Source organism: Tasmannia lanceolata, unplaced genomic scaffold, assembly GCF_043159265.1.
Source record: "Tasmannia lanceolata isolate RefF3 unplaced genomic scaffold, GAP_Taslan_0.1 ptg000026l, whole genome shotgun sequence".
NCBI lineage: Eukaryota > Viridiplantae > Streptophyta > Magnoliopsida > Canellales > Winteraceae > Tasmannia > Tasmannia lanceolata.
Window position 1 is genome coordinate 4,694,963 of NW_027518703.1, and position 26,702 is coordinate 4,721,664.

General features: G+C 41.4%; 1 protein-coding gene across 1 annotated transcript in view; it reads left to right on the forward strand.

Moving 5' to 3' along the window:
• Positions 1–438: 438 nt before the first annotated feature.
• LOC143858507 (BAG-associated GRAM protein 1-like) overlaps positions 439–26,702 on the forward strand; it is a 64,114-nt gene continuing 37,850 nt past the window's right edge. The window contains exons 1-4 of the mRNA XM_077369146.1: positions 439–818; positions 13,147–13,197; positions 13,547–13,644; positions 22,792–22,867. Of these exons, the coding sequence (XP_077225261.1) occupies positions 615–818; positions 13,147–13,197; positions 13,547–13,644; positions 22,792–22,867 (429 nt within the window). The 5' untranslated portion in view covers positions 439–614. The remainder of the gene's footprint in view (positions 819–13,146; positions 13,198–13,546; positions 13,645–22,791; positions 22,868–26,702) is intronic.

The window sequence follows — 26,702 nt, forward strand, 5'->3', positions numbered from 1 at the left end:
CGGGGTATTTTGGTCATATTGGAAAGTTGGCCCATCACATATTCCAGTATTCCACGACCCCCATTATTCCAAGTCTCCATCGAGTGTCATTTTCGATATTTATAGATATAAAAGGGGTACTTTCGAAACTCTAATATAATGCCCCATTAACAATTTCATTGGCTGTCTCATTTCAAACGAAACACATTCCGTCCTCGTCGGAAGTGTGGAAAACTTTTCCACGCCATGGAAAAAGTCAGTAACGTGGCATCTTCGATATTTTATTAAAAACTAAGGTTGAAATTCCCATCTGAACGGACCAAACCCCCTTGTCTCTTACGTCTGTTTCAAGTCAAATCTGCGGGCATTTCCGACATTTCACTATTGACCATGTGTATTTTAGGAAATCTACGCCTATAAATTAACACCCCCCCTTTTTTTCCTCCCACCTCCTTTAATTTCATAGTCATTTCGCTTCTCCCTCCAACGACTCTCTCTCTCTCTCCCTCAAAATGCTCCCACGCTCTTCTCATTTTCTTCTCGCATGGATCTTCTGAATCGTCAAAACCCTAGAAATTCCTCATCCAGAAGAACCCTAGAATTCCTTCTCACCGATCCTTGTACGAATAATTATAATGGAAATTGTAGAATTCTCGTTTGATTTCTTCTTCCCGTCATGGTGGGAAATCACGATTGCAGTCTCGGCCGCGCTTTTCGTGATCGCTTTGTATTCTTTTCTGATGATTTTTTCTTCTGAAAATGGAGGATTTGGAGATGATCTAAAAGATGATGATTCAGCAAGAGATGAGTTTCTTCGTGATTCTTATTATAAAGACAAGGTCAGTTGTGTGATCGTTTAGGTGTTTTTGTTGTTCTGATGGAGGATTGATTGTTACCTTAATGAATTCCAGTTTCACTTTGATGGAATGAAATCTGGTTGGGGATTTTTTTATGAAAATTTAGTTTCAGATGATTTATTTTCTTGAATTGAGGTTTTATGTTTAGAATCTTGGGGATATTAGATACTTAGTACTCAAAGTGACACTAACGCTTACTTTTCATCAACTTCATGTTCCAAAAGAGTTTTAGACTTATTTCAAAGTTTCTCACAAATTTTTTTTTTTTTTTTTGTAATGGTAGCAGATTATTATTAAATCAAAGAAAAGGTACAAGGCCCACGACCGAGGTAGTCAAGGGGCAAAACACAAGTAAAAGATACATACAACCAAGCACAAAAACTGCCCCCTAAAAAGAGGAAAAGAGAAGTTGACTCCCGGCTGCGATAGATTCTCAACAACTCAACAAAGCCTTTGTCCCAAACTAGTTACCCAAGTTGTTTTCGGTCTGCCCTTACCTCTTTTTACTCCATCAATTTGGCACGAGTCGCCTCTTCTCAATGAAGCATCCAAAGGCCTACGTTGGATATGTCCAAACCATCTTAAGCGATGTTCTCTCATCTTCTCCTCAATCGGTGCCACTCCCACCATTTTACGAATGTCTTCTTTTTTAATTCTATCGAACCTTGTGTGGCCGCACATCCATCTAAGTATTCGCATCTCTGATACACTCATCTTATGCACATGCTGCTTCTTGGTGGCCCAACATTCTGAGTCGTACAGCATGGCTGGCCTCACGGCTGTTTTATAAACTTTCCCTTCAACTTGGTAGGGATTTTATGGTCACACAGAACTCCTGAGGCAAGCTTCCACTTCAACCAACCTGCTCTTATTCTATGGTTAACATCATCTTCAATCTCTCCTTCTTTATGTAGAATTGAACAAAGAGAGCGAAAGATATCCCTCTTAGGTACCTCCTGTCCAGTCCTATTTCCTACATCCTCGTCCGTCTGCTTACATTACTAAAGTTGTACTCCATATATTATGTCTTAGTCCTACTCAGTCTAAAACCTTTGGATTCCAAAGTAGTTCTCCATAACTCTAACTTAGCATTTACTCCTGCATTGGTTTTGTCGATTAATACTATGTCATCTGCAAATAACATACACCACGACACCTCATCCTGGATACCCTCCGTAAGCTCATCCATAACTAGTGTAAAAAATAAGGGCTTAGAGGTGATCCTTAGTGCAGTCCTATTGTAATTGGAAACTCATTAGATGTGCCATCCGTGGTTTTGACACTCATTATTGCTCCATCGTACATATTTTTAATCACATCAACATATTTAGTAGGCATTTTTTTTTCCTTTTAAGGACCCACCACATAACATTATTGGGAACCCTATCATACGCTTTCTCCAAATCAATGAAAACCATATGAAGGTCCTTTTTATTTTCTCTAAATCTCTCCATTAACCGCCTAATCAAGAAGATAACTTCCATAGTCGATCGTCCGGGCATGAAGCCAAACTGATTATCTGACACCTTAGTCTCTTTTCTTAGTCTATGCTCAATTACCCTCCCCCAAAGGTTCATGGTGTGACTCATTAGCTTAATTCCTCGGTAATTGGTGCAACTCTGAATATCCCTTTTATTTTTATAAATAAGTACTAATGTACTCTTCCTCCGCTCATCATGCATCTTCTTAATCTTTAAAATATTGTTAAATAATTTAGTTAACCAAACCAAACCAAACCCACATCACCCAAGCATCTCCAAGTCTCAATAGGAATATTGTCAGGCCCCCTAGCCTTACCTAATTTCATATTTTTCATAGATACTCTTACCTCTGATGTTTGGATTCTACGAACAAACGTTTGGTGTTTATCATCAAAAGCGTTATCAAGTTCTCCCAAATTCGCTACAGGTTCTCCATTAAACAATTTATCGAAGTAACTTCTCCACCTCTCTTTAACCTCGTTTTCTTTTACTAACAATCTTTGATTCTCGTCTTTGATGCATTTTATAAGATTCAAGTCCCTGCTCTTCATTTCTCTCATCTTAGCAAGCTTGTAGACATCTTTTTCACCCGCTTTCGTCCCTAACTTGTGGTACAAATCCTTATATGCTTTGCCTCTAGCTTCCCTTATTGCCTTCTTACTTCTTTTCTATGCAATTTATACATCTCAATGTTCTCCTCATTTCTACACTTATGCAAACATTTATAACACTCTCTTTTAGACCTAATCGCCTTTTGGACCTCCTCGTTCCACCACCACATGTCTTTAGACGGCGGCCCACTTCCTCCAGATTCTCCAAGTACCTCTCTAGCCACTTTCCTGATATAACTAGACATCCCATTCCACATAATATTAGCCCCCTCGTCAAGACTCCAAGGTCCTTCTTTAAGCAGTCTATCCTTAAACATCTTTAGTTTTTCTCCTCCAATGTTTGATGCATATATCCAATACCACCAGCCTATGTTGTGTGACTAAACATTCTCCGGGTATGACTTTAAACTCTTTACACGCAGCTCTGTCCTCTCTCCTAGTGAGGATAAAATCTATTTGGCTACAGTTGGTGCCACTGCTAATGGTTATCAAGTGTGAATCTCTTTTCTTAAAAAATGTATTTGTTAACATCAAATCATATGCTACTGCAAACCTTAAAATATCTTCTCCTGCCTCATTCCTATTGCCACGACCCAATCCTCCATGAACCCTCTCAAAACCTCCACTAGTTCTTCCCACATGTCCATTTAAATCTCCCCCTATAAATAACTTCTCTCCATGTGGTATTCTTTGGACTACTTCATCCATATCGTCCCAAAATTACCTCTTGACAGAATCATTTAATCCTATTTGAGAGGCATACACACTAATAACGTTAATCGTCTCTTCACCTAATACTAATTTAATTAGAATAATTCTGTCACCCTTCCTTTTAACATCTACAACCTCATCTCTTAGGCTCTTAGCTATTATAATCCCTACACCATTTCTATTCCTCTCCTTCCCTGTAAACCATAACTTGAAACCCGTATTTTCTATTTCCCTAGCTTTTCCTCCTACCCATTTAGTCTCCTAAAGACAAGCTATATTAACTCTCCTTGTACTCAGCGTATCAACTAATTCCCTCAGCTTACCTGTTAGTGAACCTATGTTCCAACTGGCTAAAAGAATTCTACTCTCTTGAACTAGCTTCCTCGCCCCCCCCGCACCCGTCCAGTAAAGTACGAGGACCGCTTGCCCATTTTCCACCACACCCGGGCGCCGATGTGGCACGTCACTAAGGGAGTGACGACCCAGGACTAGCCTCCTCACTCCCCGCACCCGCCCATAAACGTGCAAAGACCCTTGCTCATTTAACACTACATCCGGGAGCTGATGCAGCGCATTGCGAAGAGGGTTACGCCCCAACGAATTTTCTGTAGGATTCATTTCATAGAAGAGTGGCAAAGTTTACGACCGACTGCCAACCTGACGCCAACCCTCCTTTATCCTGGATTGGGACAGGCTGTGAAAAACACAGGCGGAGTTGGCTGCGACAGATCTCACTAAAAAAAATTACCAAAATGCATAGGATGGGACACCTCTAAAACAAGGACAAGATCCACCCCAAAAGATAGTCATTGCTTGAGCCTTTAAGTTCAATGAGCCCTTTTAGCGTTGCTATTAAAGATGCGATTTTGTTTCTTTCTTTCCATATTTTCCAAGTGTTGGCAAAAACAAAACCAATCTCCACAAGATGCAGCCTCTCCGAGGCGAAGGATTGAAGATCCATTCTTCAAAAAGACCATCTAAGAGAGTTGGGAAGACCCACGAAAAACTAAAACGTGAGTGTTTGGCACCGGATCTCTCTAGCACACCAACAATGAATGAAGATGTGATCCACTGATTCTCTCGCCTCAATGCACAATGCACAATGGACATTGATCTATTATCAAGACTTTCCTGCTTCGAAGGTGGTCCACCATCAAGATGCTGTTAAGTATCGCTATCCAGCTGAATGCACACACTCTGGGCGGGACGAGAATCGTCCAAATGCTGTCAACTAGAAAGACAAGTAGAGCCAGTAGCAGATTGTGGGAGAAAGATTTAACGGTGGAAATTCCATTTCTAGATCCTTTTGTCCTCCTTCACACTCCTAATGATAGTCGACCCCAAAATCTCCATAGACTCGGCAATCCCATTGATTTCATGGTCAAATAAGTTGCTGCGAAAGGGAATCTTCCAGGAAACCTTGCCATAAATGTGAACAATACCTGAATAGTAGCATCCTCACAACTTACTATTGCGAACAGATCAGGGAATAAAGTTATTAAAGTCTCATCCTTGCACCATGAGTGCCTCCGTATTTGGATACTGTCTCCTCTGTATGCCCTAATACCGAATTCCTTTGAGAAAAGAGGCCTTTTGCTTCAGAATGCCTCTCCACACTGTGGTGTCACTATGCCTTTAATTGTCACACGATAACCTTCTGCCAAATAAAAAAACCATACTTATGCACATTGAGTGAGGTCCATAACCGAGATCTCTCCTCCTCAAATTGCCAAAGCCATTTGCTCAGCAAGGCTTTCCGTTGCATTAAGATTATGGAAACTTAGTCCCACATTAACTTTAGGACTTCACACATCCTCTTATCTAACGAAGTGAAACCTTCTCATCTCTTGCAAATCAGCCCAAAGAAAGTCTCTCTGCATCCATTCAATGCGATGCATATCGGCTATAGAATGCCTGAATAGAGAGAAATAATATAAAGGGAGATTGAATACGATTGATTTTATCAACGTTATACGGTTTTCCAAGTGGACAAATGTCTATCCACTTTTTTGATGATAGTATCCAACAAACTTTTTTTAGGTCTTCCGAAACATAGTGGGAGACAAATACTTGCAACCCAACATTATACAATCCTCCAAAGAGACCAGATTCCTCTTCAAAGTGGACAAATGTCTATCCACTTTTTCGATGACAGTATCCCACAAACTTTTCTTTAGGTCTTCCAAAACATAGTGGGAGACAGACACCTGCAACCCATAAGTTGAGACTTGCTGAAGTTTGTCCTTTGTCCTTTTACTACTTCATAGTATCTCAAGATGGCTCTTGAACTTTAATACCTTGTCGTCATATGCTCGGCTGAAGCATGGTATCATATTTGAATTGAAGATGAGAAATTTTGATTCTCGGGTATTCCATTATGAAACCTGAAACCTGGGATGAGGCCACACTCTTTCCCTTTTCAACAGTTTATTAAACATTCTGACACTACGGTGAAGAGGAAAGAAGACAAAGGTCTCATTGTCTTAAATTGCGAGAAGATTTGAAAAAGCTTTGGGGAGAGCCACTAACTCGGATGGAAAAACGGGCTGAAGATAGGCACCTTTTGAATCTTGACTCATTGTCTCCGTTTTTCCTGAAACCTATTCTATCCATTTAATAGTCCAAACACTCCCATTCCAAGTGTTGATGCAGGCCAGGAAAGAGAAATAGAAGAAAGAGGGGAAAAGAGAAGAAAGAGGGTAAAAGAGAATAATAAGAGAAGATAAGAAGAATAGGAGACCAAGAGAAGGAGAAGAATAGAGGAGAAAGAGGGGAACGAGGAAGAAGAAGAAGTCTGGGGATGAAGGAGAAATTTTCAATCAATATTATTTCATCAAAAGCTAAAAATCTCTAATACATGAGGCCTTATAAAACTCAATGAAAATTGTTGAGTTGTGGATAAGGAAGGAAGTGCAGGAGAAGAATGAGAGAGAAGATGAGAGATTCTCCACTAAGGAGCTCTCCCATGAATATGATGTATATATAGGCCCAAAGTAGGGCAACATGGCACAAAGACTAAAATACCCCACCCTCACACATACACGTAATCACTAAACTACTCTTTAACACTCTTCAACACCTCCCAAGCTGGAGTGTATATACCATACAACTCCACACTCCAGCTTGTTACAATGAAAACTACAACAAACAACTATAATACCCATACAATAAAAACAATAATCTCATATACATAGTCAGCTTGTTACAACTTACAACAGAAATAAATAATATCCCTAACTCTAAATAACATGGAAAATATAACTAAATCCTTATAACTAAATAACATGGACCACTTTGGGCGCTCTGCTCACTTCTTTGAAGAGATCTAAGACAAAATTGGCAATTCTTCGATCATTTTCGACCATATTCGGAGATCGGCTAATAAGGTGGCAGATAGTCTTCTTGATAAGGAGTGGGTGGGCGAGTTTGGAGATGTTTGATTTCCTTCCCCCCTGATTGTTTTTCTTGCGTTTGCTTTTTCTATTATTGTATTTTTTTCTTGTATTCTGGAGTGTTGACCAGTTCGGTCTTCTCCTTTCTCATTAATGAAATCTCTACCATTAAAAAAAAACCCTAAATTCCATTGAAGTAAAAATTCCTAAAAACTAAATAACACGGAAAAAAATCCCTAAAATCCTTTTGGGCAAATATGCCACTTTTTGGGCCTACAATCCTCATCATTCTCTCCTTCTTAAAATGATGAACAAGGCCTTACTTGCGAAATGGCTCTGGAAATTTGGTGAAGATAGAATCGAGATATGTGATTTGTGCTAAATACAGATTAAGTTATGGATTGTAGGTTCCAGCTGACGATTACAAGCTCCTATTTGGCGAGATATCATGAACTTCTTGGTCCTCTCTTAGAAAGTAATCTGATTCACGCTAGGAGACAGAGAGATGATTGGGTTATGAATAGATATATCTTGCTTCAGACTATTTTGTTGTGATAAAGGGTCGCAAACCCACCAAAAGTTGAATAATGTTTTTGACAAACCATATTTTAATTTTTCTTTTCTTTATCCCTCCCAAGATCCTTGTTATTAGATTTCATTGCTTCTGAAAAATAAATTTAGTAGATATAGAACCACACACATGAAGATCGAAGATATGATCTCTTTGCTTGATCCACTCACTGCGTGGTTTCCATTCTACTATGATAATTCGGAAGTCGAAGTAGTGGCTTCCTTCTTGTGCACGGGATCTTCGATGCTCCTTTTCTGGGCTCCAAGCCAAAGGATCAAGGCCAAGAAAGATAGAGGAGAGGAGAGAAGTGAGAAATGAGAGAGGGCTTTGCAATTTTCGTTCTCCTTCTCCTCTCACGTTTTGCACTTTTATAGAGGCGATGATTTTCACTTTGGCACAAATTCCAAATTTGGAATTTTCCTTGCACGATTTCCAATATCCCTTGATTATCAGAAGGCATCCTCTCTCTCTCTCTCTCCTCCTTTATTCTCTACACACCTTAAATATGTCTTTGCATCCTTTGCCAAATTAGATTCCCAAGATAATTAATTAATTTAGGCAATCACTTTTCATACACCAATATGCACTGCAGTTAGGGGTGCAACTTAGGTAGGGCTCAAACCGAACCCGTTAGGTTGAACCTGAATTTTGAGCTGGTTGGGTTTGCGGATTTACAAATTGGGTTGGGTTCAAGTTGGAGAAAACTGACCCGAAGTGATGTCGGGTTGGGTTGCGGTTGGGCTCTTGGGCAACACGACCCAACGGTTGGGTTGCGGTTGGGCTCTTGGGCAACACGACCCAACGCATAACCCGAAATGATTTCAAAGTTGCACAAAACTGAAGATTTCGAGACCTGCTAGCCATTGCTCTCTCAAGCACATGCCATAATTTTATTATTTTTTGTTGGTTTTCGTCAAGCACAAAACCCCAATAGCCGTCAGAATTTTATTTGGATTTGGGATGCCATTCCCCCTTTGTTTACCAATATTGCATTGAAATCTCGGGAGACTGCTTGGCATGTCTCTTAGGTAATTATTGCATGTCTACTGAGGTGGTATTCTTGCCCCTCCTTATAGCTGTCGAACCAAATTCCCTCCCCCCTAAAAGGTGGAATTTTGCTTGAAAGATCTTGGGAATTATGCTCTCTCTCTCTCTCTCTCTCTCTCTCTCTCTCTCTCTCTTCTCTGTTTCTATATCGATAATGACACCCCTTATTCACCTACTCGAGTCTTTGCCGCGCAACCAAACACCACTTACAACTATTCTCCATGGTAATTCCAGGCAAATCCAATGCTTGTCGCTTCCCTTTTGACTTCTTATTCCACTACTCTAAGTCTATGCTGTGCATCCAAATATTCCCTTGGGATCTCTGAATCCATGGCATGACATTCCTGTTCCGTATATAAAACATGCTACACTTTCCTTCTTATTTACCCAATATATGCCATGAAATCAATCAATTAATAAAGGTTTATTACATCAGTACTGGCTTATAATGCATACTAATACATATTTAGGGTCTCATCACGCAAAGAAATAAGTGTGTCTGAATCTATGTGTAGATTGAATGGACAACTGGATTGGAACTTCAAATTTAGAAGGGATTTCTTTGACCTGGAACTAGGCGAAATAGTGCCATTCTTGTCCAGAATTAACTTGATTTACTTTAGGAGAAGGGGAGAGGATACAAGAGTTTTGAAATGGGCCCTGATGATGATGATCTTTACGGTCAAATCCTTTTTTGAATATCTAGTACAAAAGACCAATCCTTCGTTGGCATGGTTAGCATGTAAATTTATGCATGGATGTGCATTATGCATGGCTGATGTTGAGTTCGTTGATCATTTCCTTCATTTTTGTTCCACGCGGACCACGCGTGATTTGTGTGATACTTCGTCTTTGGTCTTTTTGAAAGGATTCTGTGAAGCTTATTCCTAGCTGCCACTATTTGACTTGGAAAGAACGAAACAAGAGAGTAGGAGGGACAAAATAAAGTAAAAACACCTATTTCAATTTTCAAGAAGGAATCCGGTATAGAGTGCACAAAGGCGACAGAGTAAGATTTTGGCATGATAAGTGATGCTCAAACACTGCTCCTAAAGATGCATTCCCAGATCTCTTTGCAGTGATCACCAATAAAGATGCTTGGGTCCAAGAGTGTTTTGGGAGAGAAGAGGGGCACCTTGTCCAGCAGATTGGCTTCGGATGAAACTTCTTTGATAGGGAGTATGATAGATTGATAGAGTGGCTCGGTTCTTAGGTATCTTGGACGCTATGTACATTAGGGACAATCGTAGTGATAAAAGGGTTTGGATCTTTACCACACCTGGGGAATTTTGCGTCGAGTCCTTCTACTTTCACATCTCTTCCAACCCCTTGGCCTCGTACCTGGCCAGAGAGTGGAATATCCATACACCCCCAGAGTATGCGCCTTTGGTTGGACTGCATTCCTAGACAAGATCCTGACTGTGGGTCACCTGCAAAACCGAAATATGCTAATCAATGACTATTGCCCTTTGTGTGGAAGCCAGAGAGTTTGTCGATCACTTGCTTTTGCATTGCAGGTTCGCAAGAGAGGTTTGGTGCAGGATACTTGATAGATTTGACATGAATTGGGTTTTCCCTGGTTGTCTAAGTGACCTTCTAGAGGTTTAGCATGCATTTCCTTGGCCTAGGAAACGAGGAATCCTATGGAGAGTTGCTTTATTAGCTTCTATTTGGGTTCTTTTGAAGGAGAGAAATGCTCGGCTATTCAATAATAAGTCCAAAAGCGCTGCATTCGTCTCTATAAAGATTGTATCCCTTATTATCTCATGGGTAAGGATCATCCCTTACTTCAATCTGTACTCTAGCTTGGATATAAGGTGCCTCTGGAAGGAGATACGTCACAGCTCGGAAAGGGTGGAGCCCAATTTCCCTAGATGGATCTTCCCTTAGCCAGGTTGACTAAAGCTAAACTTTGATGGATTTAGCTTAGGCAATCTATACCCGATGGTACTGGAGGTCTTCTTAGAGATGAGACAGGCAGCACTAAGTGGTCTTCTTCCGGTCCCAATTAGCATTAAGGATTCTAATGAGGCAGAAATCAGAGCTTTTCTTCAAGGAATCCGAATCATTGAGAGGGCAGAGATAGGCCATCTATTGGTTGAGGGAGATTCCCGCAACTTTATTAGGTGGACGTTCGGATCGCACCCTCCCCCGTAGAGCTTTGCAGAGTTATTTGATAAGATCTAGGACCGTATTACTGATTTTCCAGTTAGATTCCAGCATGATCGGAGATCTTTGAATAGTGATACAGATTGTCAGGCTCGGGGCAGGGTTTATCGTCAAGTTTGGAGATTTTTTTATTTTCTCCTACCTTGGCTGTTCTTGTCGGGTTGTATTCGGCCGTGTTCTTTTCTCCTTTTATACCCATCTTTCTTCTTGTACTGCTGACTCTCTCGGTCGGGCGCTTCTCCTCTTAGAAAGGGCGGCCTAGTGCGCGAGGCTCCCGCCATTGTGAGGTCTGGGGAGGGCTAGATGTACGCAGCCTTTCCCCTACTTTGCAGAGAGGCTGTTTCCGTGACTCGAACCCATGACCACCAGGTCACAATGGAGCAACCTTACCGTTGCGCCAAGGCTCGCCCTCGCGCGCTTCTACTCTTATCTAATAAAATTCTTATTATTAAAAGAAAAAAAAGAAACAAGAGAGTAATGTGTATAAAGAGGTGCACGAAATATCTAGAGGCAAATTTTCTCTTAAGTCGTTCAGAGGGCATCAATCTATCTACTTTCAGCGGCATTTCTGTTACTTTCGCAGGTTTTGGGAGGTGATTAGGTTGAGGAGCTTTCATTATGGGAGACCTCGCCCCTTGATGGGACCCACCCTCTCCTAGGAGGTTGAAACTAAACTTTGACGGTTTGAGTATTGGCAACCGAGGCTCAATTGGCATTTTGGGTTCCCTAGGAGCACTAATAGCTTGGTGATTTGGGCTTTTTGGGGACCAATTGGGGAAAAGGATTCTAGAGAGGCAGAGGTTTAGACACTTCTTAGCGGGATTTGTTTCCCTAATCAGATTAGGCTATATCACATTATCCTTGAGGATGACATACGGCACTTAGGTTTCCTTGGAGGTTTGCAGATGCTGTAGAGGAGATCAAGGATTCTCTGGAGGGGTTTGCTATCGGGATGAATCATCTTGTTTTACACTTTTTTAACCAGCTGTAAAAAGCTATTACGATTCCGAAAAAGCTCTCTGCAACCAATTAGAGAAGTGTAAAACAAGATAAGTCGTCCATTATCAAAACATGGGCGTGCAAATATCAGTCCCCCATACATGTAAAACGCTAATCTAACTAATTTAGCGGGCACGGTGAAGATTCATCTTGTGTTTATTAGATGTCACTCATTGCAGGCCAAGGATCACAGGAATCCTGTCTAGATTATCATCTATGTAGATCTGCGTACTCAAATACATGATTGGAAAACATCAATCTATGAGTGCACTTGTGTTCTGGTATTCTCATGATAAATAAAACAAGGGGTGGTTGTGGTTGGGTCATGGTGTTTGTTGGTTAAGGGTTACAACTTACAAGTATGAACAGTGTTGTATGGTTTGCTTACTATCAGTCTTACAAAACATAAACTGCAACCTATCAAAAAAAAAAAAAACATAAACTGCTACAACAAGATATCACAATGTAGAAGGTTTGCTCTGTTCAGGAAGCATTAATTAACCCAGAAAACCAAGTCAGTGTTTTTCTTTATGTGGTTCTTATATGGCTCCTTGTGGTCTTTGATGTGGTTCCACTTAATCTATTATTCTAACCAGTTCAGCTGCTTCATAGTTGCGAGTTTTTCACCTTGTCAGCATATCAGCCATTTATGTTTGTCACCATGTTAGCACCCTACTATATTACTTTCACATCCTGCAAACTTGGCATCATACAGTTGGGGTTACGGGCAGCTAGCCATTGTACTCCCACATGTATTTTGCTGTAAATTTTCAAACACTTTTTGAACAGAGCAGCAGATTCCTGCTCTGAGCTCTGGGCATGTTTTTAAATTTTGGCCGATTTCGGCCAGGGCCGAAATTTAAAACCGAAACCTAAATTTGAAAATTTCGGTCGAAATTATAAAATTTTCACTGAAATTTCGACCGAAACCGAAATTGCCACCGAAATTTTGTTTTCTGCTGAGGCCAAACCCAGAACCAAAACCAAAACTGAAATTTCAATCCTTGGCTATGGGTAGCAATGCTGTAGATATATTGCTGTTTTTATGATTGATAGGTAAACACCAGTCTTACCGTGGAATACTTTCTGGTTGCAGTGTGCGCATTAAGTAATAACTGTTATTCTGCAAGTGGATGTTGTTAGCCTTGTTATGTAGTTGCTTTTTCTAGCTATGAAACTAATACCACTTCTTACATCTTCATGCTTTGTTCAATGGTGCACTTCGCCTTTCAGCTTGTGCTGGATATTAATCCAGTTTGCAATTTGTCATCTGTGTCATGGGGTAATTTTCCCATTTGTTTGACATGCAGTTCTGCACTTATTTTGTAGATGGGCCAGTTGAAAGGAGATTCCCAAGGCCCTTCTGCATACATCATCAAGGTATTTCTGATCTTATATAATATACATATATGCATATATTATATAACATGCATTTTTATACATGTATGTCTATACATGTATATTATAAGTATTCTCTGACGTGAATTTGAACTTATCATGCCTTCTCTCTTTCTTATCGTACTACTATTTACTATGTTGTACTGACGGAAGTGTTATTAGGTTTGTAGGGAATTTCTTTCATTTTTATTTATGCTGAAAAGAATTTTAATACTGTTTATTTTATGGAATTGAGTTCCTTTTTATTTATGCTAAAAAGGATTTTAATAATGTTTCTTTTATAATTTTTTTAGCCTTTTTAACAAGGCAAATGGTTTTTCCCATGTTACAGTTGGAACTGTTAGCAGCAAAGAATCTAATTGGTGCAAACTTGAATGGAACATCAGATCCTTATGCTATTATTAGATGCGGTTCAGAAAAACGATTTAGGTGATTCCACCCTGTTTCCTGCCTCTTTTTAAATATATTTAATGTGTTCCCCTCATTTATATTGAGATGATGGAAGCCTATGAGATGTTAGACTAGCATTTTGGTTTGTTAGTTTATTCTAATAAATGCTACTTTACTTTCCTCTCGCATAAGATAGAGAATATGAGTTCATTATCTATTATATAAGCCATAGTGTTTGTGTTTCGTGGTAATTGATACTATTTGTGTTTAGTGACATGGACAATTGATTGCATATAAAGAGGAGACGATATTGTTGTGATGGGAAACTGTGTGTGTTGTGTTTAGATTTATGGTGCTTCTACTGTCTTTCACATGGTGGTGAAAGTATTTGTTTGGAAACCGTTTGTGTGGAGCGAAGAACAACAGATAAAATGATGAAGATGGATTGCATAATAAATTAATAGGTGAAAAATGCATCCCGGCCCCGGGGATTGAAAACCCAAGATTAAGGCTGCTTTTCTATTTGACGTCAGTCATAGTGATCACTAACCTGACTTGAATCAATTCATATATTTTTGAACTTTTGGAGAATGGTGCACTTTATGCGAAAAGATTGCTGAAGTTAGTACTTATTTTTCTATTCTTCCTTATCAAACTTGATTTGGGTAAAGGTTGTTCAGCATATAATTGATGAAATGGCCATCCCAGAGAATTTTGAGCATTTTCCTTACAGGCTAGTGATAATGCCAGGAGCTTTTTGTTGTGCTCAACATGTTTTCTAGAAGTCCAGGATTTATAAGGTACACTCTCTGTGATGGAAGGGTATTACTTTTAGAGACGGGGACACTTATTAAGTTGTCATGTGAAAGAAAAGAAACATCTTCCAATGACATACGAGTTTAGCCATAGAACAATAGAGTCAATATTGCTAAACAAACTATATCTTTGACAACTGCCAAAAAAAAATTTCTATGTCATTCGGGAGTCGGGACTCTCTTTCATGGCTTGTATGACGAACTACTTGCACATCAAGGTATTATCCTGATGCAGGACCAAAAGGTAAAAAAACTAGATATTGTAGCTCTTATACCACTTGACGTGCGTCAGATAAAGGAGGATGACTATGCTCTGCTGATTTTATTCACATCTGGAAGCTGTTAAGGGATAATAGGGTAGCTTATGGTCTCTAATCGGATGGGTATAAGGTAAATGGAATAAGTAAACATGATATGCAGGGCGTAGGGAACAAATTAGATAAACGGTAGGGTAAATAGGGAGGAATGTTATGACAGATCTGGACTGTTTGGACAGATCCTAAACTGTTGAGACTGTTTGTGACAGATTTTGGGACTGTGATAGCAGATCTGTGGACTGTTATGGTTGGGGTTGAGTAGAGGCAGTCGTGATAGATCTAGGATTGGTCTGGGATTTCTGACAATGGGGAATAACGGTGGCTTATGATAGATCCAGGAAAAAAACAGATTATTCGTTCCAGGTTTCTTAAATTTTTAGGTTGGGGTTTGGGGTTGAAGCTGTGGTATGAAATTTAGATGGGAATTTTTCAGTTAGGGGATAGCTTAGGTAATCGATGGGGAAAACAGATTTATAGGTAACAATTTGGGGATAAGGGACTGTAGGTATAGGTTAGGACTGCTCTTGGGTTATGACAGACCAAGAAAAGGGGACTAATTTTGGGGTTCTTGAATTGGTTGGGCAGTAGGGTGTTCGATGGATGTGGTATAGGGTTTAGCATTGTGGACTGAGAATATGAGTTATGGGCATAGTTTTAAATTTCCACCGTGTTGAGAGACAATAGAGAAGAGAGAATTAGTGAGTTGGGGTATTCTCCCCCCACTTATGTATTTATATAAAGAGAGAAGTTACAATGACCAGTTGACTACTACGCTCTTGGGCAACATATATACACATAATACACATCTAAGTATCAAACACTCCCCCTCAAGCTGGAATGTAAATATTGAGCCTTCCAAGCTTGGTACAAATATCACTAAGTCTAGCCTTGCTTAGTGTCTTGGTGAGAACAGTAGCAAGTTGCTCTACCGACCGAGTGAAAGTATGCATGTCTCTCTCTACTGAATCTTGTGACGTTTGAAGTGACAGTCCACCTCTATATGCCTTGTACGCTCATGGAAGACTGGAGTGGTAGCAATGTGAATAGCTGCCTTGTTGTCACAGTATAGCTGAGCAGGGGATGAGGAGGGAAATCCGATCTCAGACAGAAGTGATCGTAGCCAGAAAAGCTCACTGCCAGTATGTGACATGACATGGCTCGATATTCGGCTTCAAACGCTAGACTTTGCTACAATATTTTGCTTCTTACTGCGGCAGGACACTAAGTCACCTCCCATAAAGGTAAAATAGCCAGTAGTGGAGCGTCTATCTGCTGGAGAGCCTGCCCAGTCAGCATCACTGTAACCCTCTACTCTCTGATGGCCATGTCTTTTGAAAAACAACCCTTTTCCCAAGGCACTTTTCAAATATCGAAGAATCTGACTCATGGCTGCTAAGTGGGATGTACGAGGAGCGCTCATGAACTGGCTAACAACTCCCATGGCATAAGAAATATCGGGTCTAGTCACTATGAGGTATATGAGCTTCATCACAAGTCTCTTATATCTACCAGGGGCATGTAATAAGTCACCTTCTTCTGGATGGAGCTTTGTATTTGGGTCCATGGGGTTAGTGGCTGGTTTCATACTCGACGACTTTGTCTCATCTAGAAGATCCAACACATACCTCCTCTGTGAGAGGGAGAGGCTAGTACCTGAGTAAGCTACCTCAATCCAAAAAAAGTATCGAAGGCGGCCGAGATCTTTTGTGGAGAACTTTTTCTGCAGAAAAGTCTTCAACTGCTGAATGCCAACTGTGTCACTCCCTGTGATAATAATGTCATCTATATACACAATAAGAAGGACATGACCAGCACCTTAAGAAGGACATGACCAACACTTGACTGATGGCTGAGAACTGAATGATCAACTGCACACTACCTCATGCCATATCTCATGAGGGCCTCATTGAACCATCCAAACCAGGCTCAAGGGGATTGTTTGAGACCATACAAGATTTGCGAAGCCGACATACTGAGGAGGACATCTCCCCCTGAGCAACCTCAACCATGAGGTTGCTCCATGTACACCTCCTCAACCAATTCTCCATGGAGGAAGGCATTTTTGACGTCTAGCTGATATAATGGCCAGCCATGATTGACTGTGTTAAAGTATAAAAGATTAAATAATGCCTTTTTCCCACAGCTTAAGCTTTTGGAGAAGTTGGTAAGTTAACATGGTATCAGAGCCAAAGGTCTCGAGTTCAAACCTCCCGGGTAGCAAAAATCCACATGCGATGGTCGGTCCAAAGTGGGACCACATGTACCACGTGTTTGCCAAGTGGGCCACACGTCCGGGGGAGTGTTAAATTATAAAAGATAAATAACGCCCTTCGCCAACAGCTTAAGCTTTTAGAGAAGTTGGTTAGTTAACATGGTATCAGAGCTAAAGGTCTCAAGTTCAAACCTCCCGGATAGCAAAAATCCACATACGATGGTCGGCCCAAAATGGGACCACATGTGTCACGTGTTTGCCAAGTGGGCCACAAGTGCGGGGGAGTGTTGAAGTATAAAAGATAAATAACGCCTTCTTCAACAGCTTAAGCTTTTGGAGAAGTTGGTAAGTTAACAGACTGCAAGAGAAATAAAAACGCGCACTGATGGAATCTTGGCAACCGGAAAGAAGGTCTCATGGTAGTCAATCCCATAGGTCCGCGTATATCCTTTGGCAACCAAGCGTGCCTTAAGGCGCTCAACCGTCCCATTTGGAAAATATTTGATGGCATACACTCATCGACAGCCAACAGAATGAGCACCAAGAGGAGGGGAAACTATATCCCAAGTATGATTGGCCTGGAGAGCGGCCATCTCGCTGTCCATAGCAGCACGCCACCCAGGGTGAGCAAGAGCCTCCTGCACAGACTTAGGCAAAGAAACAGAGGACAAAGAAGAGACAAAAGTCCGAAATGACGGGGTAAGATGATCATACGAAACATAAGATGGAATAGGATGAGCAGAGTGCATGAACGAGTGCGTAAGGCAATATGAGCATTTGTAGCTACATCAGAAGAAGAACATGAAGGTACCTGAGAGGTAGAAGTTGGAATCTCCGGCTGAAGAGACGACGCCTCGAGAGGAGGGTCTGGTTGTGGACGCCGCTGATAGAATCTCGTAGTAGTAGGCGGAGGAGGAATTGTCGAAACCTGAGGAGGAGAGTCCGAGACAGATGGAGGTACAAGGACATCTAAAGAAGGAAGAGGTGGGGAACTGGGTCAGGAAGAACCGGAAAAGGAAGAGGAAGACACAAAGGAGAGGTAGGAGGTCCAGGTGTAGAAGTAGGAGAGAAGAAGGGAAGGGACTTAAAGAACGTAACATCTGCAGAGATAAAAATGTGACGACGTCTAGGCTGTAACACTTTAACCTTTCCAGGTACGAGAGCACCCCGGAAAGACACAACGCTCAGCCTGTGGGTCTAACTTATCCAAACCCGAGGTAAGATTGTGAACAAAGGAGACACAACCAAATACCTGTGGAGTAAGGGGAAAGGGGTCTCCCTAAGAGTGTAGAACCGAGAAGGGAGAATGGCCGTCTAGAACTGAAGAGGGGAGATAGTTGGCTAAGAAACAACCCGTAAGTATAGAGTCACTCCAATACAATTTAGGAACATGCATATGAAAGAACATGGTGCGAGCCATATCAAGTAAATACCTCAACTTCGTCTCAGCTACACCGTTCTGCTAAGCGCAAGAGGACTGATGGAGAATGCCATGTGAGGATAAGAAATCTTGAAAGGCATGTGAGGCATACTCCCTAGAATTTTCTGTGCGTAAACATTTAAGAGGCAAAGAGTATTGAGTAACAATCTCAGCATAGGAAGTGCGAAAAGCAGTAAAAATCTCAGATCCAGCCTTTAATAAAAACAACCATGTCATTCGGGAATAATCATCCACAGAAACAATAAGTATCTTTATCCAGCAAGTGAGGTGGTCCGCTAGGGACCCTATACATTGGAATGAACTAACGCAAAAGGCCTAGACACTCTACTAGCAGCTCGAGGGGGAAAAGACACACAATGGTGTTTCCCGAGTTCACATGAATCGCATTGAAAGGGCTGAAGCAATGAAGAGACAACAGAAGTTTGCTGGAGTCGCTGAAGAGACGGATGACCAAGACAACAATGCCACTGAAAGTTCGTCCATCGAACTATGTAAAATGGTGGGCGACGGTGTGCACTGAAGCTGATAGAGACCGTCTACCTCACATCTCGAGCCAATCGTCCTCCCAGTTGAGAGATCTTGAAACTGACAATAAGAAGGAAAAAATTAGACAGAGCAATTAAGACATTTAGTAATTTGACTAATAGAAAATAGGTTAAAGGGGGACTTGGGAACACAAAGAACAGAGGATAAAGTAAAGCCGTGAAGGCGGTAAGAGTCCCAACACCAGAGATGGGAGCTGTAGTCCCATCAACAAGAGTAACTGTCCGAGATAGAGAGTGAAAGGTACGAAAAGAACTAAGGGACGAGGAGTTACCAGTTAGGTGGTTGGAGGCCCCAGAATCAATGATCTAGGGACTCGACCTAGTAAGAAGAGTAGTAGGTGAACTACCTAGATGTGCAAAATCAGCAGTGGGTGGACGGCTGCCAAGACGAAGGCATTGGAGCTCCTCATAGTCAGCCCTAGAGATGGTGAAAGACTTAGGCGGGGTGGCCAAAGGTGCGCTGCGAAGGATGGAGGGAGACGATGATGCCTCAATGGGATCAACAACATTCAGATGGGCCAAGCGAGAGGGGCGAATCTCGGGATGAAGATTATAGCAAATATCAACATGATGGCCCTCCCGGCGACAATGAGTGCAGGAAAAACGGCCTCGACAACCAGAATTGCGACCACCAGTAAAATCTCTGCCACTGTGGCCTCTACCCCGGCCAACCTGGCCACCTCCGCGGCCAGAGCGGGAACTACTATCATAGGTAGCGAGGGATGATTCCTCAGTAGGAAGAGCAGTGGAAAAACCTTAGAAGCACGAAGCGGGTGCGGGGAAGCGTAGGGTCTAGAAGAGTCAACGTTTGGGAGCGTGTATGTAATATTTTATTTATATATCTTTCAAAATTCAAGTACATCAAAAAATAATAGTTTATATAACCGTTTTCACTTGTCAAAATTTAAGTACCATTAAAAACATTAATTTCTAACTATCTTCACCATCTTCATTTATGTGCACTCGTTCCTCATGCTTTCTGAAGATGCACAAGCCTTTGTGCTTGCACCAATGAAGTACTTTGAAGAGTTAGAGAAGTTTGATGTAAGGAAGTTGGTGATGGCGGGACTTATGGAGTAATAGAAGCAGGTAGGAGCGTCATGTGAGCGGTCACACAGAGAGCGAATAGCGATTGCGAAGTTGAGAAATGAAAAATGAGAAGTGAAAACCCTAACTTTCCAGGCACTTAACTATTTAAGTCGATTTTTTTCTCTCATTTAATTATTCATCCCCTTCTTTTACTCATGACAACTCACTATCACTATATTACATTATTACAGATTGAGTGTGGGTTGTCCCAAGTAAAACAAAGGGCCAAAGGGGTAAATATATCATTCATAAATCTATCAGTAGTAAAAAACGAAATGGTGTTGCATGATAAAATTTCGGTTTTCAGGTAAATCGAAATTTGTGTTGTTGCTAACCGATACCGAAACCGAAAACCAAAATTTTGGTCCAGCAATAACCGAAACCGAACCGAATAGAAAAACAACCGAACCGAATTAACCATTTTGGTTCGGTCGGTTCGGTTATACCCGATTAATGCACACCCCTAAGGGTCGGTTTGCAGGGGAGGGTTGCCGAGGGTCTGGGAGGAGCTGGGGAGGTTTAGGTTGTAAGGGGAGGGTTTTCCGAGGGGTGGGGAGGGTCGGGTTTTGCAGGGGAGGTATGGGAAAGTGGCGGGTGTGCAGGGGAGGGGTTGGGAAGGGTTGGGTCTGCAGTGGGGCTGGGGAAGTGTCGGGTTGCAAGGGGATAGAGTTTTCGAGGGTTAGGGGAGGGCTGGCGGTGAAGGGGTTGCAAGGGAGGAGCTGGTGGTGGAGGTTGAGTTTCAGATGGGGGGAGAAGAGGATGGAAAAAAAGAAGCAATGGTGGTCCCTACGTAGAGAACCCTGGGGCTCTAATACCATGTTGAGAGACAATAGAGAAGAGAGAATTAGTGAGTTGGGGTATTCTCCCCCTCACTTATGTATTTATATAAAGAGAGAAGTTACAATGACCACTATGCCCTTGGGCAACTTATACACACATAATACACATCTGACATACCGGATCTGACACGAAACAATCAAAATGTTTCCGTTTCCATCCCCACCAAAACGCATACCGAAACTGAAATGCATAGTGAGACCAAAACCATAGGTGTGTTATTGGTATAGTATACCAGCATGTTTTATGTGATTATATTTTATGAATTGCATGCGAAATGTGGCGTATGTATTATGTATGAATATTATACAAATTTCAGGTGAAATGTGGTATGTGCTGAATTATCAGACATGTGCCGTCTGATAATTATCAGACATGAAATATGGTTATGTGCTGAATTATCACTAGGTTTTTGTTATTAAATTATTATGGGTGGGTTTTGTTAATTTACGTGGTGGATCAACCAAAGAGACGAGAGAGAGAGAGAGAGAGAGAGAGATAGTGGAACGAGAGAGATAGAGAGTGTGAGAGAGAAATAATTGAGAGGAAGAGAATAGGCATGCGTGTGGGAGAGAACAAAAAATCAGTTCTCTCTCTCACACACGACTATTATATATATGTTTGGTGGGGAGGGGTAGGAAATAGAGATAGTGGAAGGTTGTGAGGTAACAGGTGCTAGGGTTAGGATGTAATTGAAAAACCCAAAAAAATAAGACAAGGAAAAAAGAAAAAGCAAAAGATGGCTATTAGGGTTAGGGTTTAGAAAGGAAGAAGGAACATCTACCTTTCTTCACTCTTATGCTCTGATACCATTTTAATTTACATGGTGGATCAACCAAAGAGACGAGAGAGAGAGAGAGAGAGAGAGAGAGAGAGAGAGAGAGAGAGAGAGAGAGAGAGAGAGAGAGAGAGAGAGAACAAAAAATTAGTTCTCTCCCTCACACACGACTAATATATATGTATTATTTCATATTCCAAGTTTGCCCTCACTTGGGCATGTATTCATTCAACAGATTTTTTGGTTATATGATGATTTTTAGTATGTATTTGTGCTTATTCTAGCACTTCCTGAACTTTCATCTTAAATATCCATCATTAGAATATATATATATATATATATATATATATATATATATATATATATATATATATATATATATATATATATATATATATATATATATATGCATACATTTCCATAATTTTGCAAGATTTTTTGGTTCGATATGCATTTTGGTTTCGGTATGCGTTTTAGTGGGGATAGAAGCAGAAACATTTCAGTTGTTTTGTGTGGATTTCGGTGAAAACTTAAAACTATACTAATGTCTCAATAGCTTATGAATAAAGGCCATCTCCACGACTAGTAATGTTGATTTTTTCTTCTCCAAACTTCTTTCATTCTTCTTGACAGCATTAATCACCGAGAGAATAGTTTTAGGCAATTTGTTGATCAAGACAATTTGCTTGGTTGAACATTGTTTCTATTCATCTTTCATGTAATTATTTCACATGTTCAGGGTATACTTTACTGCATGTGGAGTCCAAAATTTCATCGGTTCATGTTTATTCATTAACGCATAGCACACACAGCAACTGTATCCATTATCTCTTCTTTATCAACACAGTTATCTTCCATCTTTTTTTGTTTCCTTTTTTGAACTTAATAAATAATGTCAATTTATTAGTTTAGCATCATTTTTGTTTCTAAGATTTATATTTTCCCCTTTACCTATGCATCTATACTTGGATCACCAGTGTCCATTTAAACAGCATAAAGCCAATGTCTTCTGTGTTTTTTTTGCTTGCCATACGTGATTTTTTGGCACAATTTTTTCTCTATTTGTGGTTGGACATACACTTTTCTGGTTCTTGCCTGGTATTTATCAATCCTGGATTGTCAACATTTTCATTCTTCTTATTGTTGATACAGTTCCATGGTTCCTGGTTCAAGAAATCCGATGTGGGGAGAGGAGTTCAATTTTTTTGTTGACGAGCTTCCTGTCAAGGTAGAGCCTCTAGGTTCTCATTTGACTTGATTGACACTACGAGAGGCTACTTGTTTTAGTTATAAATGGTTATTGTGGGGATCTCATATTAAGAATCGGTTTTGTATAATCTTATCTGCATTTAAATTGTAATTTTCTGTCCTAGGCCTGGTCATCTCATTTTCTCTTTACAGTGCACCATCTCTATTTTTTGTCACTAGAAAGCCCAACTGAGGTAGGTGAAGTCATGTTATGAGGGAGGCTGTCTCTAGCCTTTCTTAGCCAGAAATCTAGAACTTAATTCATTCAAAGAAAGAAATCGAAAACTTGAACTTAATTGGCCTTTATGTCAATATGAGAAATAAGTAAATACATGAGCAAGTCAAATATTTCCTGGAGTATTGACGCAGGTAGCCACAGCTTTGTATGTCCAGTAGATGCAAGGATTGAGATAGCACTTTCGTTAGTCAAAACTGGTCAAAGCTGCATGTATCTTGACTTGGTTGTGGCTGAAATGTTCAAGATTCTTTTTTAGGATGCTGAAAAATAATGAGAAAAGGGGAAAGTAAAAAATGTTGAAGAAGGGATTTGCTTGCATCCATCGCAGAAGGCGTTTCACAGATGGTCTGTCGCATGTCAGACCAGCCACAGAAGATCACTTTTCAGCAAATTTTGTCATCATTCACGAGTTGGCTGGTCTGACATGAGACATACCATCTGCAAAATGCCTTCTGCGATGGACGATAGCAAATCTCGTTCAAGAAATATCAAAGGAATTTACATTAACATGCTTCAATGATGCTTTGGTAGTTATTAGATTGTCCATTCAATGTTGTTGGAGAAGAACCAAAATGAGAGAATAGAATGAGTTAGGGTCTCTCCCCTTCACTCAAGTATATATAAGATGGGAAAGAGGAAAAGACTACTATGCCCTTATGGCATACATTCATAGAAACACACATAGATATCCAACACCCCCCCTCAAGCTGGAATGTATATATTACACATTCCTAGCTTGTTACAAATATCAATAAATTTAGCTTTGCTCAATGGTTTGGTGAAGGTGTCCGCTAGTTGGTCGGTTGATCGAGTGAAAATAGTGTGTAAGACGCCCTGCTGGATCCTGTGTCTAATGAAGTGGCAGTCCACTTCAATATGCTTGGTGCGCTCATGGAAGACATGATTGTTCGCAATATAGATAGCCGCCTTGTTGTCACAATACAACTCTGCAGGAGAAGATGGAGGAAACCCAATCTCAGATAGTAGAGAACGTAGCCAAATGAGCTCACTACAAGTGTGAGACATAGCCCTGTATTCTGCTTCAACACTTGACTTAATACAACATTTTGTTTCTTGCTACGCCATGACACAATGTTTCCCCCAACAAAGGTGCAACATCCAGTAGTGGATCGTCTGTCAGCCGAAGAGCCAGCCCAATCAGCATCACAAAAGGCCTCGATCTTCATGTGACTGTTTCTTGAAAAGTAGCCATTTCCCTGGAGTACTTTTCAAGTAATGAAGGATATGCACTACAGCTGCCCAGCGAGAGGTACGAGGGTCACTCATGAATTGGCTGACCACTCCGACAGCATAGGAAATATCAGGACGAGTGACAGTAAGATATATGAGCTTTCCAACAAGTCTCCTATATCTGCTAGGATTCTCTAATAAGTCTCCCTCTTCCGGAAGGAGCTTTTTATTTGGTTCCATTGGAGTACTAGCAGGTTTGATCCAGAAGGTCCAACACATATTTTCGTTGAGATAGGGAAACATTTGTACCAGAGTGCAATACCTCAATCCCTAAGAAGTATCGAAGATGACCAAGATCCTTCGTAGAGAACTGCTTCTGAAGAAAACTCTTCAATAGTTGAATGCCACAAGAGTCACTCCCTATAATGATAATGTCATCTACATAGACTATGAGAATGACATGTCCAGCATCAGATTTGAGGTTAAAGACAGAGTGGTCCACCTCACATTGCTTCATACCATATCCTATGAGAGAATCACTGAACTTGCCAAACCAAGCACGAGGGGATTGTTTGAGGCCATATAGGGACTTGTGAAGACGGCAGACAGAGGTGGTCAACTCCCCCTGAGCAACATACCCTGGAGGTTGCTCCATATACACCTCCTCAACCAAAGTGCCATGGAGAAAAGCATTTTTGACATCAAGTTGGTGAAGAGGCCATCCATAGTTGACTGCCAATGAGATAAGGACACGCACAAAGGGTATTTTGGCAACAGGGGAAAATGTGTCAGTGTAATCAATCCCATAAGTCTGAGTGTATCCTTTAGCAACCAAGCGCGCTTTGAGGTGCTCAACTGTGCCGTCAGGAAGATATTTGATGGCATAGATCCATCGGCATCTAACTGGGTGAACTCCAGGAGGAGGGGGAACAAGAGCCCAAGTCTGATTCGCCTAAAGGGCGCTCATCTCATCGTCCATAGCAGCCCGCCAGCCAGGGTGTGCCAGTGCTTCCTGCAAAGACTTAGGCAAGGAGACAGAAGACAACGAAGTTACAAAGCCACAAAATGCAGGTGAGAAACGGTCATAAGAGACGTAAGACGATAGAGGGTGAGCAGTAGTACGTGAGCGTGTACGAGATGCAATGGGAGAATCTAGTGGAGGGCCGGAAGGCGGCAATACCTGTGAAGTAGGTGCTGTGATCTCTGGGTTGGGATGAAATTGGCGCAGGCAGAGCTGGAGACAGTGGAGGACGGGATTTGCGCTGGTAGATCCTAATGGGGCCTGGAACCTGTGGAGGAGGAGGTGGAGACGGAGGAGCCTGCGTGGGGGCAGGAAGAGAGGTTACCACATCGGGAAGTACTGGGAGAGGAAGAGGACCGAAGGGACCTGTGGAGGAGGCAGACTCGCAAAATACGGAACAGACTCGAAGAAGGTAGCATCGGCTGAAACAAAGCACCGACGAAGGCTAGGACTGTAACACCTGTATCCTTTCTGGGTGCGAGAGTAACCAGAAATACACACCGTTCAGCCCGAGGGTCTAGTTTGTCCACAACTGGGCCCAGGTTGTGGACAAAACACACACAGCCAAACACGCGAGGGGTAAGAGGATATGGTTCACCGTGAGGGTGAATGACAAAAAATGGGGATTGATTGCTTAAGGCTGACGAAGGAAGACGGTTTGCGATGAAGCATGACGTAAGAATTGCATCACTCCAATATACCTTAGGAACATGCATCTGAACAAGAAGAGTACGTGTCATGTCCAGAAGGTAGCGCAAATTCCTCTCAGCGACACCATTTTGCTGAGAGGTGTATGCACATGAGGATTGGTGTAGAATGCCATGAGTGGCTAAGAAGTCCTGAAACCCACTCGAAGAGGAAAAATACTCTCTAGCATTATCTGTTTGTAAACACTTAAGGGGACAATCGTATTGAGTAGTAATTTCAGCATAAAAGGTGCGGAAAGCAGTAAACACTTCAAAACGATTTTTAAGTAAGTAAACCCATGTCATTCGACTAAAATATCCACAAAGACAATAAAGTATGTATATCCAAAAAATGACTTGGTCCTCGAGGGACCCCATACATCGGAATGAACCAACCCAAAAGGTCTCAAAACTCTACTATCAGGCCTAGAAGGGAACGACACACGATGATGTTTCCCGAGTTCACACGACTCGCACTGAAATGGCTGAAAGCTAGAGGAGACAATGGAGGTCTGCCTGAGGCACTGAAGAGATGGATGACCAAGACGACAATGCCATTGATAGGCATCAATAGAGCTACACCAAATGGTGGGAGAGGGATGGCACTGGAGGTGATAGAGGCCGTCCAGCTCACGACCCGTTCCAATCGTCTTCCAAGTCGAGAGATCCTGAAAGGGAA